General features: G+C 40.6%; 1 protein-coding gene across 1 annotated transcript in view; it reads right to left on the bottom strand.

The window, feature by feature from the left end:
• Positions 1 to 383: 383 nt before the first annotated feature.
• Positions 384 to 16,735, bottom strand: part of LOC108232112 (poly(rC)-binding protein 4) — a 39,250-nt gene continuing 22,898 nt past the window's right edge. The window contains exons 6-14 of the mRNA XM_037977126.1: positions 16,322 to 16,453; positions 14,596 to 14,724; positions 12,917 to 12,991; positions 10,698 to 10,769; positions 7,287 to 7,328; positions 7,112 to 7,187; positions 6,557 to 6,606; positions 2,396 to 2,565; positions 384 to 792 (exon numbers count right to left, since the gene is read on the bottom strand). Coding sequence (XP_037833054.1) covers positions 447 to 792; positions 2,396 to 2,565; positions 6,557 to 6,606; positions 7,112 to 7,187; positions 7,287 to 7,328; positions 10,698 to 10,769; positions 12,917 to 12,991; positions 14,596 to 14,724; positions 16,322 to 16,453 — 1,092 coding nt within the window. The 3' untranslated portion in view covers positions 384 to 446. The remainder of the gene's footprint in view (positions 793 to 2,395; positions 2,566 to 6,556; positions 6,607 to 7,111; positions 7,188 to 7,286; positions 7,329 to 10,697; positions 10,770 to 12,916; positions 12,992 to 14,595; positions 14,725 to 16,321; positions 16,454 to 16,735) is intronic.

Genomic DNA, 16,735 nt, shown 5'->3' on the forward strand with positions numbered 1-16,735 from the left:
CAAATTTTTTTAAAAAGTTCAAGAGGCAAACAGACATTGTATAAAAGCATCGTACAGTAGAGCATTTGAATTTGATTACAATTTATAAATTTATTGAAGGATAAATACTTAGCTGATTTCTGACTTGAGATACACATGTGAAAACTCTTTAACAAGCGTCTCTCAGGTGAGATAACCATAACTTTTTTTTAATGATCAATAATAACAGTGATGGTGTGATAAAGAAAGTGATCCACCAATTTATGGAAAACTGACAAATTATCTATAATTGTAAAGAACCTTTAATGGCATCATCCATTGGTCTCTGTTGGTGCATTGTAGAATTAAAATTAGGAGCATCTCTTCCGGCGAATATGGCTACATCAGGCGTTTTAATATATATATTTTTTTTTAATAATTATTTAAAAGAACACTTCAGTTGTCCATCCAAACACATGGGGACTTCGTCAGTAGGGAGCAAACTTCTGTCTGTCTGGCTTTTTGATGCAGTTTGCTGAGGAGATTTTGGCGGTGTACGCCGCCAAGTTGGTGTGGGAGGGCGCTGCGGTGGCAGCCACAGTGGGGGCCGGGCTGGACAGAGTCAGAAAGGGAACGGATTTCACCCCCAGCAGCCCGGAGAGTGGCATGGCACCGTACGGCGCGCCCAGCATGTGAGCGGGGGCTAGCGTGCCCATGGTGGCCAGGGTGGGAGCGGGCGAGGCAGCTGGGGAGGTGGGCTGGGTGAAGGCCATGTTGAGGTCGACTGGAGATGCCATGGTGGCTGCCTGGGCCGTGGATTTGGCTGTTTCTAAACTGTGAGGGCAACGATAGGAGGAGGAGAGACAGAGCAGTTGTTGAAGCAAGTTTCGGGAAAATAAATCAATTCCAGGAATCTGTTTACAGATTTTGGGGAGAATTACTACCGCTATAAAGAAGAGGCTGAGAGATTTTGATAAAACCTTTGAGTCTGCTAAACTTAAAACTGCAAATCTACAACAAATAAATAAATGTAGGGAGACATTTCTGCTTGAGAGAAGTAATTTTCTTCAAAAACTAGGAAATGTTTGCATTTAAGAGACCTTAGAAACTCTTGAAATACTCATAAACCTAATATATTAGAAATAACTTCAAAATAACATTTTTCTTTTAGGGTCACCAGGAGCTGGTACCTATCTCCAGCAATCCCTATGTGAGAGGCAGGACAGGTCGGACGTCCATCACAGGGACACATAGGGACAAACAAGACAAACAACCATTCATGCTCTCACTCTTGCCTAGAGACAATCTTAGAGTTACCAATGAACCTAATGTGTGCTTTTGGTCTGTGGGAGAATACAAGAGTACAGGAAGAAAACCCACAGCTGCACTGGGAGGACATGTAAAATCAACACAGAAAGGCCACTCCTCCACCATGCCGCCCACTTTATTTTGTAAAACAAAATTTTATGACTCTGGATTTTGTATTAATTAAAAAAAAATCCATTTTAATTGTCATAAAGTAGCAAACAGACAGATGTCTGACTGAGTTTCAAAATGGTGTTTATCCTTTAAATTACTATTTAGCATGAAAAAAATACAAGATATGTTAACTATTTATAAATAACTGAGTGTTGCTGTTTTTTTTTTAATGAAGACACAATAAATGTTATTTACTGAACAAAGAATAAAACAGAATGAGAATAATGTAAAAGAAATTTAGGCAAGCAAAACATCTACACTACAGTGCTGTTTTTAGCATTCTGAGTTTTGGTAAAATTAGAAAAGTAATATCAGAATAGAATAGAAAATAATTAAATGGAATAAGCCTTTATTCCTGAACAGAGAAATTCACATTGTTGAAGTGCAACACTGACCACATTATTATTATTATTATTATTATTATTATTATTATTATTATTATGCAGCTGTTGACTTTGGAAAATACTAATAATTTTATTGACGAGTGTCCTAATCTATCCCACTGTTTGGTTTAGGTCTTTCCTAGTGAGACAGCTGGTCATGTTTGGCTCGCCACATAAGAAAATACGGGTTCATGTGATTCTCTAAAAACAAGAGTCGGCACTTGACTTTATCTAAAGAAAGACTTAGTTTTAATTGTTTTATTTCATTTTTATTTTCAGGCTTTTTTCTTTCCTTATTTTTATGAGCAAAATGTTTGAAGTAGCTAATTAAACGTGCTAAGTGTTATTCTGCTGCCTGTTCTTAAATTATTCACATGGGTATAGTGTTGTTATTGCACTGCATGCAATTTTTAGAGCCAAAAAGTACATCCATACAGTAAAACACTGCTTCCCTCAAGAACAACTGCAGTACATGTCAGTAAAAGTGACCTTTGACCCTTGTGAACAGATGTGTTTCTCTAAGACGCGCTCTCTCAGTGCCTCTGTAGATGGCTGTGGGTGTCACTGAGTCTTACCAGGAGGTAATGAGGTACTGGGCCAGGTTGATGCTGACTGGTGTTCCTGTGATAGTGACATGACGGTCGCTTGTCCCGTCCAGCTGGCTGCCAATTTTGATCTGAGCTCCAGACACCTGCCGGATCTCATTGATCTTGGTTCCCTGACGGCCGATGATTGAGCCAATCAGCTGCAGAGGAACAGAAGCGAGTGACTTGGCTGGAAAAATGCATAAGTATATAAACTCACTCTGGATTTTAACAACTAATCAAAACTCTCTCACTGTGAGATCTTTTGTGCTGATGAAATGGAGTGAAAGTTAAAAAAAAAAAATCTGCGCCGCTGTTTAGCTGACCTAATGCACACCACTTCAAATCTTGCAATTACATTGCTTGTCTTCCGTGGTTTGGTCATCCATCATCCATGTCAAGTGCACTTTTTTTACCCGCCCCCCCCAGTCTCCCTTAATTGCTACTCTGTATGTACCGGTAAAAGAGACGAGAGAAGGCACATTTGGCTCTCATTAATCTGAGTAGCTAAAAGGTTATTGATTCCTCAGAGTGGTGACGACTTTCCAAACAAATCACTTCCCAAACAAACAGCAGATAGATGCATCTATGCACTAATGGAAAACATAATGGGAAAATAACTCTAATACATAACGTGCCTTCCCATTCGCGTGAGTGTTCTCTGTTCTGAGAGCAGATAAGACAATGACGAGACTTTCATTGCAATCCAAAATACATCATTACTTTTGTTTTGCTTTAGTGACTCAACTTGGACCGCTGCCTGTAGGTGACAATAGATATTTAGCAGGACCAGAACTCACAGCCACATATCAACTCAAGTGCCCGGCGTCAGGGGCTCGAGTGACAGGGTTATGCTGCCAAATATATAGCAAGCACGCCAGACAGAGATTGAGTGCTCGAGGTTTGTGAGAATGCTGCACGTTTAACAGAGGCAAATGTACAGTGATGTACAACACACACACACACACACACACAGTGGTGTTTATCCTGGGCTTGCCTTCTCTGCATTTTGGATTCCTTTTTTAAGACGTAAGCAGCCCGATTCACAATGTTTGATTTGTCACGGCGGCCTGGTTGGTCTGCCTGGATATTATTGGCTGAGCAGTTTATTTAAGAGAGGAGACACAAAGAGCAAAGAGAGAAAGAGCAGCCAGCCTAAAGAGCAACTCTAGGGACAACGGTCACAACAGACCTCATATCACGGATGAAACCTCTTCCCAATTGAGAGCAAAAATCTCCCGTCGCTATCAATAGGTATCAGCTGTCAGCAGCTCATCCACTTTAGAGTGTGAGCTCAGATTGTTGTCATTTTTTGTACAAACAGCCTTATAATCTTCATAAAGCTGAGTGAATGAAAGCGAAACACACACAGGAGAGATTTTACACAGTTGTTGTTTTCTAAATTTTTGTTTTCAGCATCGCCGCACCGTGTTCCTGGTCCTGAGCTACATGTGGCCCATATATCGAAGAGTTCCTGCTGAGGCAGTCGTTTGAAAGGACGCAGGAAGAAGGATGGGACGGTAAGGGGAGCAGCCATTTTTCTTCCTGCTACGGCTTCCGTCTTCCACAGAGGTGCAGCACAGTGCTGACTGCGTGTAAAGCACTTTCTGAAAGCATCTGCACACTGCATATACGAGCCTCCTTCAGGGTTCGGTGTGGGAGCACAGAGTGGGCTTGTGTGGCTGCAGTGAGGCGGGGGNGGGAGGGGGGGAAGGGGCCTGAAGTGGCTCAGTCACGGCTGCAAGTCCTCTCTTCTGGAACAATGGCTGGAGCTCACAGCTGTCCCTGTCACGTACAGCTCTGGACTCTCTCATTCCTCTGATACATTGTACTGCCTGCCATGTGGGGGTTTACTCTGGGCAGGGGGGGGCGGAGGAGACCTTCAGGCTATTTAGAAATAGCTGAGACATCTGGCTGTATCTTTCACGTTAAAATGAAAACTGAAACAGTGGAAGCCCTCATAAAATTATCTTTGCTGCTACTTTTTCCTTTATAACCAAACAAGTGTTTTGAATCACTTTGCTGCTAAATAATTGTGTTCTGTATCAGGGTTGTCACAAAATTTCAAACTCAATACGACACTAAAGAAAACAATAGAGACACCATACTGAAGAAAACATTTAAGAACAAATGTATAAAAATCTTTGGTACCACTTTACTATTTACCTTTATAAAGGATTTATTTATGCTTTATAAATAGGTTAATCTTGAGTTTGTAAACGCTTTTAAAGCACTAATAAGTATTTATAAAACACTGCTTATACAATGAAGCAATCTCAATATTTGTCAAAATTAAATCCTGTTCTTTTATTTATTTATTCTGGCAAATGTAATTTCTTTGCTCGTCAGTCAGTTTAGCTTTGTAACCTAATAAGTAATTTTGTACCTATAACTGCTCATAGTGCTTACATACAAGTGACTTACTGACAAATGTTTGACATTTAACATCTAAATGATACATATACAAATAGTGAAAATGGAAACTGCTGATGAATGTTGGCTCACTATTTGGCAATAAAGCAGCCAGTGTTGTCCTTTTTATCGTATGCACTATAAATGCTATCAATATTATCAATGATTTATTAGGTGTTCACGCTCTAATTAATAACTGCAGCATTACCTGTTTATTAGTAATTTATATACCCTTATTGTAAGGTGGTACAAAATTGGAAATAAACTGTTCTAAACTAGCACCAGCACTAGTGCCCCTAATTAAAAACAATAACCTTCACATACTGACAGAGCAACATTGAGACAATACAATTCTAATCACCAACTGTGTCTATGCCCTGCAGACATATTGTACACTGTCTTTTCTTGGAATACTGCCTGAGGACAAGCATGGTTGTTTAGTTCAGCTGGATGCAAAAAGTGCTTTAATTTTCAGTGTTCAAGCCCCTCATTTGCAAATGTTTATTTATTTATTTCTTACGAATCAATATTTCCAAACTTGGCCTGATCGGAGCCTAGTTGTCTTTTCAGTTTTAAAAAATTGATTGCGTGGAGGCTCACACATCTGCGTCAGCGTCACGATGACTGTCAGAGCAGCGCAAGAGGACTTCCGCTCCAGTTTTGATGAACCTGAGCGCGATATCGCTACAATTTTTTTACTCTGTTCTGATTCAGTCAGAAAGGGAAGCAGACCTGTTTTAACACTTTAAAGAACCGACTTGTTTTGTAGCTGGTGGCGCAAAAAAGCTGAGGTGGACTGAACCAACTCAAAGGTGAGGGGTGGGGTATTTATTCTCTTCCATATAAAATTGTTAATTCACAAGTAAATAAGTAAAATTAAAAAACAACATGCATTTGTCCAATTACTGGGAGGGATAAGATGTTTTTAGTCAAAAAAACATCTTAAGTCAAAAAGGGAACAACTTTACCACTTTATATTTTCATTTTGACTGTGTGGCAGGTATTTAAATGATTTACATATGTAAAGAAATGGCCAAACGTAGTTTTGATTTTTAAAAATAGACAAAGTGAAGCTGGGTTTAAGAATTGAAATATAATTAAGTATTAGAGGTTTTACTTTTTAATCTTCAGATTATGATTTTAGTCATGTAAAAAACTACTTTTCTGAATATAGAAGCTAAAAATATTTAGTGTATTACAAACACCTTCATTAAAGTGTTAATTACTCTCACTGCGTTGCTACCACCTACAGCCGGAGCTGACAGGATCCTCTGACCGACGCAGCCGTGCCGAGCGCTGCGCTCATTATTTTATTGTGATTTCTGCTCTGAGATCTGAGAGTCTGCTCATTAAACCCTGGCGGAGGCTAACTGAGGAGGGAAAGGATCCTTCTCTGTTTTCTTATTGGCTGTTTTGACAGCAGACAGCCTCTAAGTAGGTCAGGAAACATGAGAGGATTTACTCATCACTCATGGGAGTCTCTACTCTACTCTAAGACACCGCTACTGCAGCCCGCACAATCACGCGAAAGGATCCGTATCAGCTTAAAATCCCTTTAACCTTGGTGTAGAGGTTAGAATAATGAGGGTAATTAGTTAGTTGTCTACACGGCTTTCATCTCTTTTCAAGTCACACTGCAGCGTCTTTGTGGTTGGAGCTCATCACCTGCTGCAGCGCTGTATGTATGTAAAATCAAATCTGGGGGGGGCTAACCCAAGGCTGTGTGCGGATTTCTCTTACATCATTGGGAATAAGAAGCTCCTGAGATGTCTGAGAAGTTGAGTCCATCCCTGATGAGAGAAAAGACAAGCACTGAGGGAGTAAAAATTGACACATCAAAGATTTTAAATCATAATTCGGCTCCTTTAGTTAGCGAAGTTGTACAAACCACCTCTGATATGCTGGGAAAACCCTTTCAGCAGAAAACTGCCAGATATAGTAAAGGAGTTCATTTCCATTTTAATAGGTTGATGTTTAACACGGCACTCATTCTTTTCTGGCTCCCAGTTCTCTGACTCTGCAGAACACATCATTGCACATAATAGTTTCTCTCTCCGACTGGCAGACATAAGGGAGCAACGGAGCCTCGTCTCCTCCCCGCTAACCGATAAAAGCTCCTAATCAGCACGGCTAATAACAGCGATCCTTTACTTTGAGCACCTGTGGGCAGGTTAAACAGCCACGTTCTCTTACAGATGAAGGGGAAAAAAGAAAAAAAAAAAGGCTGCACGGTTGATTGTCGGAGCAATGGAGAACAATCAAGAAAAACACTGACTCATATTGCTGCACACATACCGGGCATGATTGTCGAGGCAGGCTGGGCGATGGGACTCAGGCCTTGCTGCACTGACAGCTGGTGCAGCTTGGCCAGCTGTACAACAAAAGAGGAAAAACTTGATTCAGCGAAACTCTACACCGTAAACTTCTCCGGTTCTCTTGAATTACAATCGTCCCACAAAAACCGTCATACCTCTGAGTGTGGAATGCCGTATTGATTTTGCAAGGTGTAGGCCTGAAAGAAAAAAAGAAAGAAAAAAAAAAGCATCCTTCATTAGGTAAATTATAGCCATAAAAACGCCACACTCGCAGGGAGTAAATCTGCAGCTTCTTAATGAAAGTGCTTCACTGTCAATACAACATTCATCTGAAATGATCGAATCAACGGCTCACAAGTAAAGCTAATATGTTGATTCCTGTTTTGCTTTTAAGCAAAAGCTGCAGACACAATAGTTTGGGTTTTTATTTGTCCCGATGAAGAAAAATCTCTTCCTGATATTCCTTCATGCATTCAGCACAATGGAGGTCGGTGGCATTTTGCTCGCGGTGCTCACAGCTTTTAAAATTGCTCATAAAAGTTTCATTGGAACATCTCCTCCAGCAGTTCATGTGTTTCTCAGGACAATTTACACACCTGGGTATAGACAGTCATAGTGCAGGAGACTAACTCTGACATTATAGAGATGGTTCATTTAAAAAAGAAAATAATAATAACAGTATATGTATATATTTGAAAGCAGGCAGAATGTGTCTCAGAGAGGATGGCGTTGCTTTTTAATTGCTTAAGATTTTACGATCGCAGCTGCTCCGCGTGTAAGAAAAACATTAATCAACCAATTTTTGTTTGTTGAAACTAAACACCTTATAAAAGCAAACTGGAACAGAAATGTCAATTAAAGGGACAGTTTAGATCTTTTGAAGGGGGGGTACCATCTGTTGTAGATAGCTCTTTGAACAACCTTGGTTTGTGGATTGATGAGCTAATGACTAGTCTGAGTGGGGAAAGACTAAAATGGAATCAGACAGACAAAGACGAACGTGACATTCCTGTTGGAAGAGCTAAAGCCGGCTGGTGCTGCTATTTGCACTAGCAAAAAAATAAACAAATTATAAATCTCTTTATAAATAATCATGTAATGTGACACTGGTGGCGGTGTAAAGGTTTATAAAAGAGCATTTATGTGAACTATTTAGAATTTTTAAGGATTGGGGTTTGTCCTCTGCCCCACTCGGACCAGGCGTTAGCTTGTTTATCTGGTCAGAATTAAACTCACTTTCTCCAAACTGAGGTTGCTCAAAGAGCTACCTGAAACAGGTAAGATACTAACTGTTCCGAACATTTCCACGGAACCCCGTCTGAACTATCTAAAAAACTAAAACGAGCTCACCAAAAATGGTTTAAATACGCTATAAAATAATTCAGTTCCCAAAATGTCACAAATAAAAATGACATCTTAAAGAACCTCAAGCAGAGACCAAATGTCAACGTAGATGCAGTTCTAGAAATACACAGATTCATTGTTTAATTATTAACCATCTTTTAACTGATGCACTCTCTTTGACCTCGGACTGAAGCAACTGATCATTTCCTGCAGCTGCTCTGTTGACATTTATTATTATTATTTCAAACTAATTAGGGGCTGTTCACATACAATAAGTGAAGAACTCATTAAGGTTCAAGCTCTAAGAGATGCTCACAGCATCTTAATGAATATTCAGCCCTTTTTCTCTAACTTAGGGTGAATTCAGCTTTAAAATTATCTATTATTTGTGAAGAGGTGTATGAAAAGTTAAGTACTGGTTTATATGTCAAGTTGCTGATTGATTTATCTTTAATACTAAGCTTCTGTCTGTAGTCTTGGTCAACTCTGGACTGAAATATTAAACTATCCCTCAAAAAAGTTAAATTTTAATAACATGTCCTTATTATGAAACAGTATTTATAAGAGCTACAAGACCATTTATGTCTCAGTTCAGGATGTTTTAATATTATCGAGAAGTTTTGTAGTTATGAAACTATTAGGCGCAGCGGTGAGAGGAGTCAGGTGTGAAGTTTAACCAGGAAAAATCTGGAGTGTTTCCAGCGTGGAGCACAAGTTGTTCACTGAATCGGGTAAGGCCCCATTTGTCAAAACCGGCGAGGATGGCGATGTTAAGAGACTGCCAGAAAAAGACAAATGTTTGTAAAATGCTCAGAGTTAAGTTACATTCTGTCTGGCACTGTGTTTTACAGCAGAAAACAAACCAAAAAAACGACTCCTTTGTAATGTGGAAGGATTTTTAAGGTAAGTTAAACGTGACGGTGTTTCGTTCGCTGTGCGGCAACAAAATTTCTGTCACCGTTAAAATGAGGAAATATTAATAATAATAAAATTTTAGAGGAAAATGTGTAACCCAGTGACAGAAAACAAGATTTTAAAGACAACAACCTAAAACACTAATTCAACAAAGCAAAAAAAATTGTCACAAAGGACTTTTTAAACATGAACTGCTACATTAAAAAATTAAATAAATTTAAAAAGAGTACTCGATCACTGGATATACATCTACAACTGATTAACTTGGGCCAGATCAATTCAAGATGGCTGCCAACTTAGCAAACACAAAAATGGCTAATAGGCGGTCAAATTCACAGATATTGAGCTGAAATTTGATGTGTCACAGCACAGACTTCGAGCACTAACAAGTGCAAGATCTCGCAATGTATTATGAAAACACAAATCAAGTTATTTTCAAGGTTTGACCAAAAAGGCTGTAAATCTGACATTTCTGAATATCTATCTATCTATCTATCTATCTATCTATCTATCTATCTATCTATCTATCTATCTATCTATCTATCTATCTATCTATCTATCTATCTATCTAATTAAGGGTGGTGTCTCTGTATTCCCCCCACTCTCCAAATCATTACAGTTATGGCTCTACCAGACAGCACTTAGCTTAACTCGATTCTGCCTGACGCCAGCAGTCTGCTTTCTATTACCAATCCATCCTGTACGCTCATAAACCGGAGAGGAGAGCCCGGCCTCACAGCGCATCAGTACGTCCGAGGTGTGTTTACATAAAGAAGGAAGCTGATGCTACAAATTCATAGCTATAATCTTTAAACCATTTCCCACATTAGTAATCTCCGACGTGAAGCTTTTCTGCTTTATATGACACAGTTGGAGGTCATTGTTTGCTTCAGGAGATAAAAAAAAAAAACAGGAGCTGCTCTTGCTGTCAGGGGAGGAATTTTCCCGAAGCTGAAACGTTTGTGGCGCAGCGCTTGGCAGGACAAAAAAAGACCCAGCAGATCTGTGGTAGTGGTGTGTTACGGCATCAGGTTTCAGGACTGCTTATAGCTCTTATGAAAAGCTAGAACAATAGCTGCAGCTTATGCTCAGCTGTTGGGTTTAATGCCTCATACCCCATGTTGGACGCAGGAACTGTGCGCATACCACACAACCCCTGCCCTCACCCACCGCCCGGGTCCGCACAGCGCTCACGCTCATTCCTGCGCTCCGCCAAGTGAGGGTGGGGATTCGACGCCAGCGTTTCATACGAGCTAACTCATTTAGGTGATTTTGGGAGATTTATTCATCAGCGGTTGTTCACTCACCTGCTGGAGGTCCAGGCCACTTTGGGTGATTGAGTACAGGGGGTGGGGGGCAAACTCGGATGCCTCAAAAATCTTAAAAGAGAAAAAAGAAAGAAGAAGAAGAAGCACAGAATGAGAATATGTCACCATGTTTATGTGTCCAGCTGGTATTCTTGCACCGAGTGTGCAGATAAGTGGGAGTAAGTATCTGTCTTAGCAGTCACAAACTTTCAGTGGTGAACTTGAGATGAAAATAACAAACAGAAACTTCCAGTTTTTAGTTCATTCCAGGCCTATTCTGCACATCAGATTTGCTCTGTGACGGCTTCTCCGTTCTGCAGTTCTGACACTTTCATACACTTAACCGGCTTAAAGGCTGTGACTCATCCACTGACCCTTCCCCACCCCTCACTTCATTTCCCCAGAGATTTATACATCCTTATCACCGCGCAGCCTTCATTACACTCTGCTCTCAGCGACCGGCGTTGTGCCGCCAGTTTAATTTTTATTGCCTGTTATAAGGCATATCAAAAACACAAAGCCATTCCAGGAATTGACCACAGTCTGAAGCAGCACAAACTGTATCAGAACTGCTGACAGCTATGCAGAATGTCTGGCTGCTGCTGGAGCCAGAGGAGACGGCAGGTCTCCAGTCCCACTTGCTAATCTTGTGACTCGCTCCATGGGAGGGTGGATGTCTGCCCCTTCTCAAACGGCAGCGTCTACAGCGCTCGAACACACCCCGGCGAGCTCACAAACCCCACTCGGTCCACTCGTTCACTGACGACCTTCGGCGTGAGTCGTTTCGCGACACAGGAGGCAGGAAAGAATCTGATGAGAGACGAGATTTTTGGGGAAGCCTCAATGCCGACACTCAGCACTGCTAATCCAGCGGCCCTCAGGCTTTTTAATCCGTGCAAAGTGGAACCACACGGGGTTATTCACAAACCTCCGGGAGGCCTCCAAAAAAAATTAAACACATTTCATGTTAATAACGCAATAATGTTACGGTAATTTATTAAATTAGAGACGGGAGAGAAACAACCATTCTGACACTTTTCACTCTCATTTACACACCTGCATCAATCTACACCAACCTTGGTATGTTCTGCAGGAAGGGACTGACTTTAATATATTAAAACTAGAAAATAAAAACTCAGAATCAGACTTACTTAGTTGTTTTTTTATGTTCATCTAAAAATAATGTCTTGAAAAATAGGTCTTAAACGTATGACTGGCAGTACATTAAACATGAAAATAAAAAACAAACATTGTTTTAAAGAGAAAATATAAAACTGACTTCTCATTTTAAGGCAGAAAACACTAATTACAACAAATGAAGGAGCAGTAAATACACAGTAAATGTTTGACAATTACAGTAAAAGTTCCTGTGTACATTTTTTTTTTTTTTTTTGCTTAATTGCTTTAACAGAACTAGAAGTTTTATAAATGCTGTAAAAGTATCTGTCGTTTGAAGACTTTGTTGTAATGAGGGTACATTTTTATAAGCCGCTTTAGTCATCATCCTTTTTTAAAAACTAATACATAACTTGCAAAAAATCATCCAAATGGCTATAACTCTGTTCATTCTCACCACAAGATGATCTCAGTCTAAAACTAAAAAGCAGCGGGCGATATGCATTCCTTCAAGGGATGCTGTAGGCTTTAAATTTATTTGTGTTCATATATCTTGTGAGTTATTTTTACCCATGATGAAATATTTTTACATACTCTGGATAATCAGTCACACGTGACAGTATATCCTACTGACTCCAGAGGTCCTCAGAGATTTCATCTGGTAAAAAGATGTTTTTCTTTTGAGGATAATATTACAAAAGATGGGGATCATCACGTCTCATTTTAATCTAGATTTCAGCATTTCTGTCATCCTGGGCTTTGTTATGGGTTTGCAGTTAAATAACCAAGATGAATTTATGTTTAACATAAGTGTTTCTACATAATACCCGTTCAGATTCTTAACTATAGTGATTTCATTGTTCAAAGCAAATTTATTTGCTTTGTTTTATTCATTGTCATTTTAAATGCACAACAACAGCATGTAATATAGTACTTGTAGTATATTACATGTAGCTTGAATGAGCCTTAAGTCAAACAGATTTCTTCAATTTGCCCAAATTTCAGACAGTAACCTCCACAGTTCTGCCTCCAGATGTTTATTTTGAGAACCGCTGTGGAACCAAACTTCCCCAGTGAGTGTGGTAAAAACCTCTCGTTCTCACCTGGTTCCCCGCGATGAGGAGAGCAGCTGGTGAGGGGCTCGGTCGGTAAGGGATGGTGGCCCCCTTTGGAGGAGACTAAAGGGTTAAAACAAGTCCAACAATCAGGTGTCGTCACATAAACTTTGAGCATAAAACAAATCTAAACATTAAAAACGCTCAACATTGTCGCTGCAAAAGGAAGCCAGAGCCCACCCCAACCTGATACTATACATTTTAGCGTTATTTAAAATCAAAATTCAAACATGTTAAAGTTGGGCTCTGTGGAAAGATTATGAATAGTTATCATCTTACCTGTTATAAATGACTCTTTGAGTTCTGGAGAAATTAATTAGGACCTTGTTACCATCTTGAAACAACTTCATTCTTCAAATCTTCACGGTGTTTCGTGCAGTCGCTATTTTATGAACCTTTACGCTGTTGACAAATTCACATTACACTCCTATATATCTGGAATTCTGCGAATATTTGTAAACGTAACCAACAGCAGTAGCTGCTAGCTTTAGCGCTTCCAGCAACCACAATAACGGTGTAATGTGAACCTGGCAGCGTTGTAAACGTTTATAAAATAGCGCTCACATGAACCACTTTGAAATTTATGAGATTAGAGCTGTTTTAAGATGGCATCAACCCACTTTGGTCTCGAAACAAGCTAACTAGCCATTAGCACATGAATCCTGTCAGAGATAAACTCTATTTCTCCAAACTAAGGTCATTCAAAAAGCTATCTACAACAGGTAAGACTTTACTACTGCTTCATAACCTTGTCCACAGGACCCCACTTCAGAACTTGTGAAGCATCCCTTTTAGATACTAAATAAGAAAAAGAAACAGTGAATATTCCACGTGGATGATATCTGCAAAGGCTTGCCCTCTATTTAAATAAAGCATCTACTGACAAGGAGACATTTGAAGATAAAATTCTTCCAACACCAGTAAAAGCCGGAGATTATAGAGCGTACATGACTGTGTATATCTTATCAAGTCACTGCAACGCTGGTGATACTGTTTTGGGTTTTAACGTGCGGAGCAGTCACAGCAAATTCTTTGTATAACTTTGCATAATTTACATCTCGGAGCCGAAAGCAAGATGCCGCTGGTACAGAATCCTAATGAAACTCACAAGCCTTTGAAGAAAGCCCTGGAAAACTGGATCAAACCCGCAATTAGTCAGTCGGGTCCAGCTGCAGCGCTAAAACAAAAATAAATAAATAAAAAAATAAAAGGAGCTTGTGCACTTCCATTAATACATGCTTGGGGATGTTTTTCTCTTATCTCCTGCTCGATTTTCTCAAGAGAACTCTCGTCTGAGAGTGGACAGATTTTGCTGCTGTCTGCTTTGTTTTCCTGTGAGCAGCTTATTTTCTTTTAGACGCCTGCTCCTTGACCTCCAGGTACAGCCAGGGTGGGACCTTTCCCCCTTTAGGTAATGCCGTGTGTTCTGCACACAGGGACCCAAACCGAACGTAGGCAATGCACTCGTAAGAGTCATTACACAACAAAAACATGCAGCTTCCGAGAAATACACAAACTACTGCCGCCGCCGAATGAGCGACAGCACGGTGAGATTAAAACACGCACATCGACAGCCATTATTTCGCCCCGCCGCCGCCGCCGCAGCGACAAAGGCTTTGACAAGGTGTGGGAGCGCGGCATAAAGAGCGGAACAGTGTGCTTCCTACCTCCAGGATTACTGTGCAGATGAGCTTGACACACTGGATTACAGAGTCCTGATTCCCAGATATCGTTACCCCTCGCTCAGTAGAGTTGGGTAGCAAATCCCCTGCCACCTGTATCTGAGCTCCCGTGCTCTGCAAACGACAAAGGTTTAAAAGAAGATCAGCTCGATTCAGGAAGATAAGGCCACCCGTGATCACACCGACACGACTTCCTCTGGCTTTCTGAGCCGGGGTTTTTCCCTTTAACGAATTCCCACCTGTTAAAAATAAGATAAAATCAGAGCAATTTGTTGTGAAATGTCAGTGTTCTGGTTTGTGGCATTTCCTAAAAACCTTTTTTGATTTGTTGTTGCATCTAAGCACTACCATACGGCCGACCCGAAATCATTTAAGCTTTCACTTGCTGGTTTTTAAAATCTTTCAGGAAGCTGTGGCTGAGTAACACAAAGCAAAAACACATTGGTCTGTTAACGGGGCAGCCTAACGCGCGTCCTTTGGAAACCAGACAAAATAAAACCTCCAGCAACTCTGGGTTTTTGAACAAAGGCAGTAAAATCAGTCCAGCTGCAGAAAACCAGCAGGGTGGTACCACTGAGGGAAGCAAAGCTTAAAACAAAACGATTCTGTCCGGAGACTGATGCAGACCTAAACCTTGGGAGACAAGAGGTCTCTGTCAGGACATCTGAGAAGTTCAGTCCTGATGTTTTAACTGTGCATACACGCAGGCAGGAGTTTCTCCCTCATAAAATCACCACGGCCGATTTCTACTGTATGTTAGGTGATCTGTCTGGGCTTAATTTCCTCGCAATGTTCCGTTTCGAGTAGCTAAGAGTTGCAAAATGCCGTCTGCCTTCTGAACCGCTGGGTTTTATCAGTCCGGTTAGCACAGAGCCAAGCAACTGACCTGTTGCCAGTAAATACAATCAGCTGTGAGATCTTCAGCCAGATATGTTTAAGTATTATTTTTGCAGATCAAAGTACTCTGTTTTATTTCTATTTTGCACGGCGTTCATATATTGGAAACTAGGTCATAAAAGTTTACTGCTTAGATTAATGCAGTCATCACATTTGGAGCCTTGTAATCATGAAACCAAGCACTTCCTGTCAAAAAGGAGCTCTCTCAGGAATTAAGCAATCTGAAAGCCTTTTTCAGTTTTTTATTTACTCATAAGCTGACTCTGGAATGTAACTGAACTGAAAAGTCTGAATGTAGAGATATTTTTATTGTTTACTTCGTTATTCTGGTCTCCATAAGTTAGACTAGTTGTGCATTCTGCTCTTTTCACACCTGGTCTCACTTACTAATCGGCACACCTGCTCTCCATATGATCGTTACCTTCTCCCAGTATTTATGTTCCTTAGTTTTCTTTGCTCGGTGCAGCAGCCTTATTTAGGTCAACTGTTCATGTCTGTATTTGTCTGGTCCGGTCTGTTTACCTGTCTCATCTTGTTTTCAGTTTTGGTTTCTGCTGTTCGTTTATCTCCCTCTGCATTAACTTTTTCTTTCCTTTGCCTTCCCTTGCCACTTCAGCTTTGTGTTTAAGTCCTCGAATCACAGACCACAACAAAACTGAATGCAACGAATTTAAGTGAAACTGCTTCTTGTATGGTGCCTTAAAAATGAGCATAATACAAATTATGCAGCAAAACAAAATTATCATCGCTAAGAATTACATACGTTGTAGGCTTGAAATAGCCTCTGCAGCCCATTTGGGTTCCGGACGCTCACCTCTCTGATCTCCTTTATCTTGGCGCCGCCCTTCCCAATAAGCGAGCCGCACTGGCTGGCAGGGATGACGAGCCGCAGGGTGACGGGAGGCTTGGAGCTGATGGTGCCGTTGGCCACCAGCGCAGTCAAGTCCTGGAGGACGACACGAGAAAAGAATGATGCGTTCCTTGAAGGAACGTGCACACCCCGCTGCCTGGCGGGCCATGGTATTAAACAAAGAGCTTGGGCAATCTGTTAGCACTTGGCAAATGTCTTGGAGATGCCTCTTAGGTACTACCAAACCAAATTTTAGCTCAATATTAGTAAAAATGGCTGAGTTGGAACCATTTCGAACTTAGCCTTTCGTGGCTGGGACGATAAAAAGAGAAAATGATCTACGAGCAGGGTTTAAAGTAGAAACAGAGGGAGAAATAA

This window comes from Kryptolebias marmoratus, linkage group LG8 (assembly GCF_001649575.2).
Source record: "Kryptolebias marmoratus isolate JLee-2015 linkage group LG8, ASM164957v2, whole genome shotgun sequence".
In the NCBI taxonomy this organism is placed as follows: Eukaryota; Metazoa; Chordata; class Actinopteri; order Cyprinodontiformes; family Rivulidae; genus Kryptolebias; species Kryptolebias marmoratus.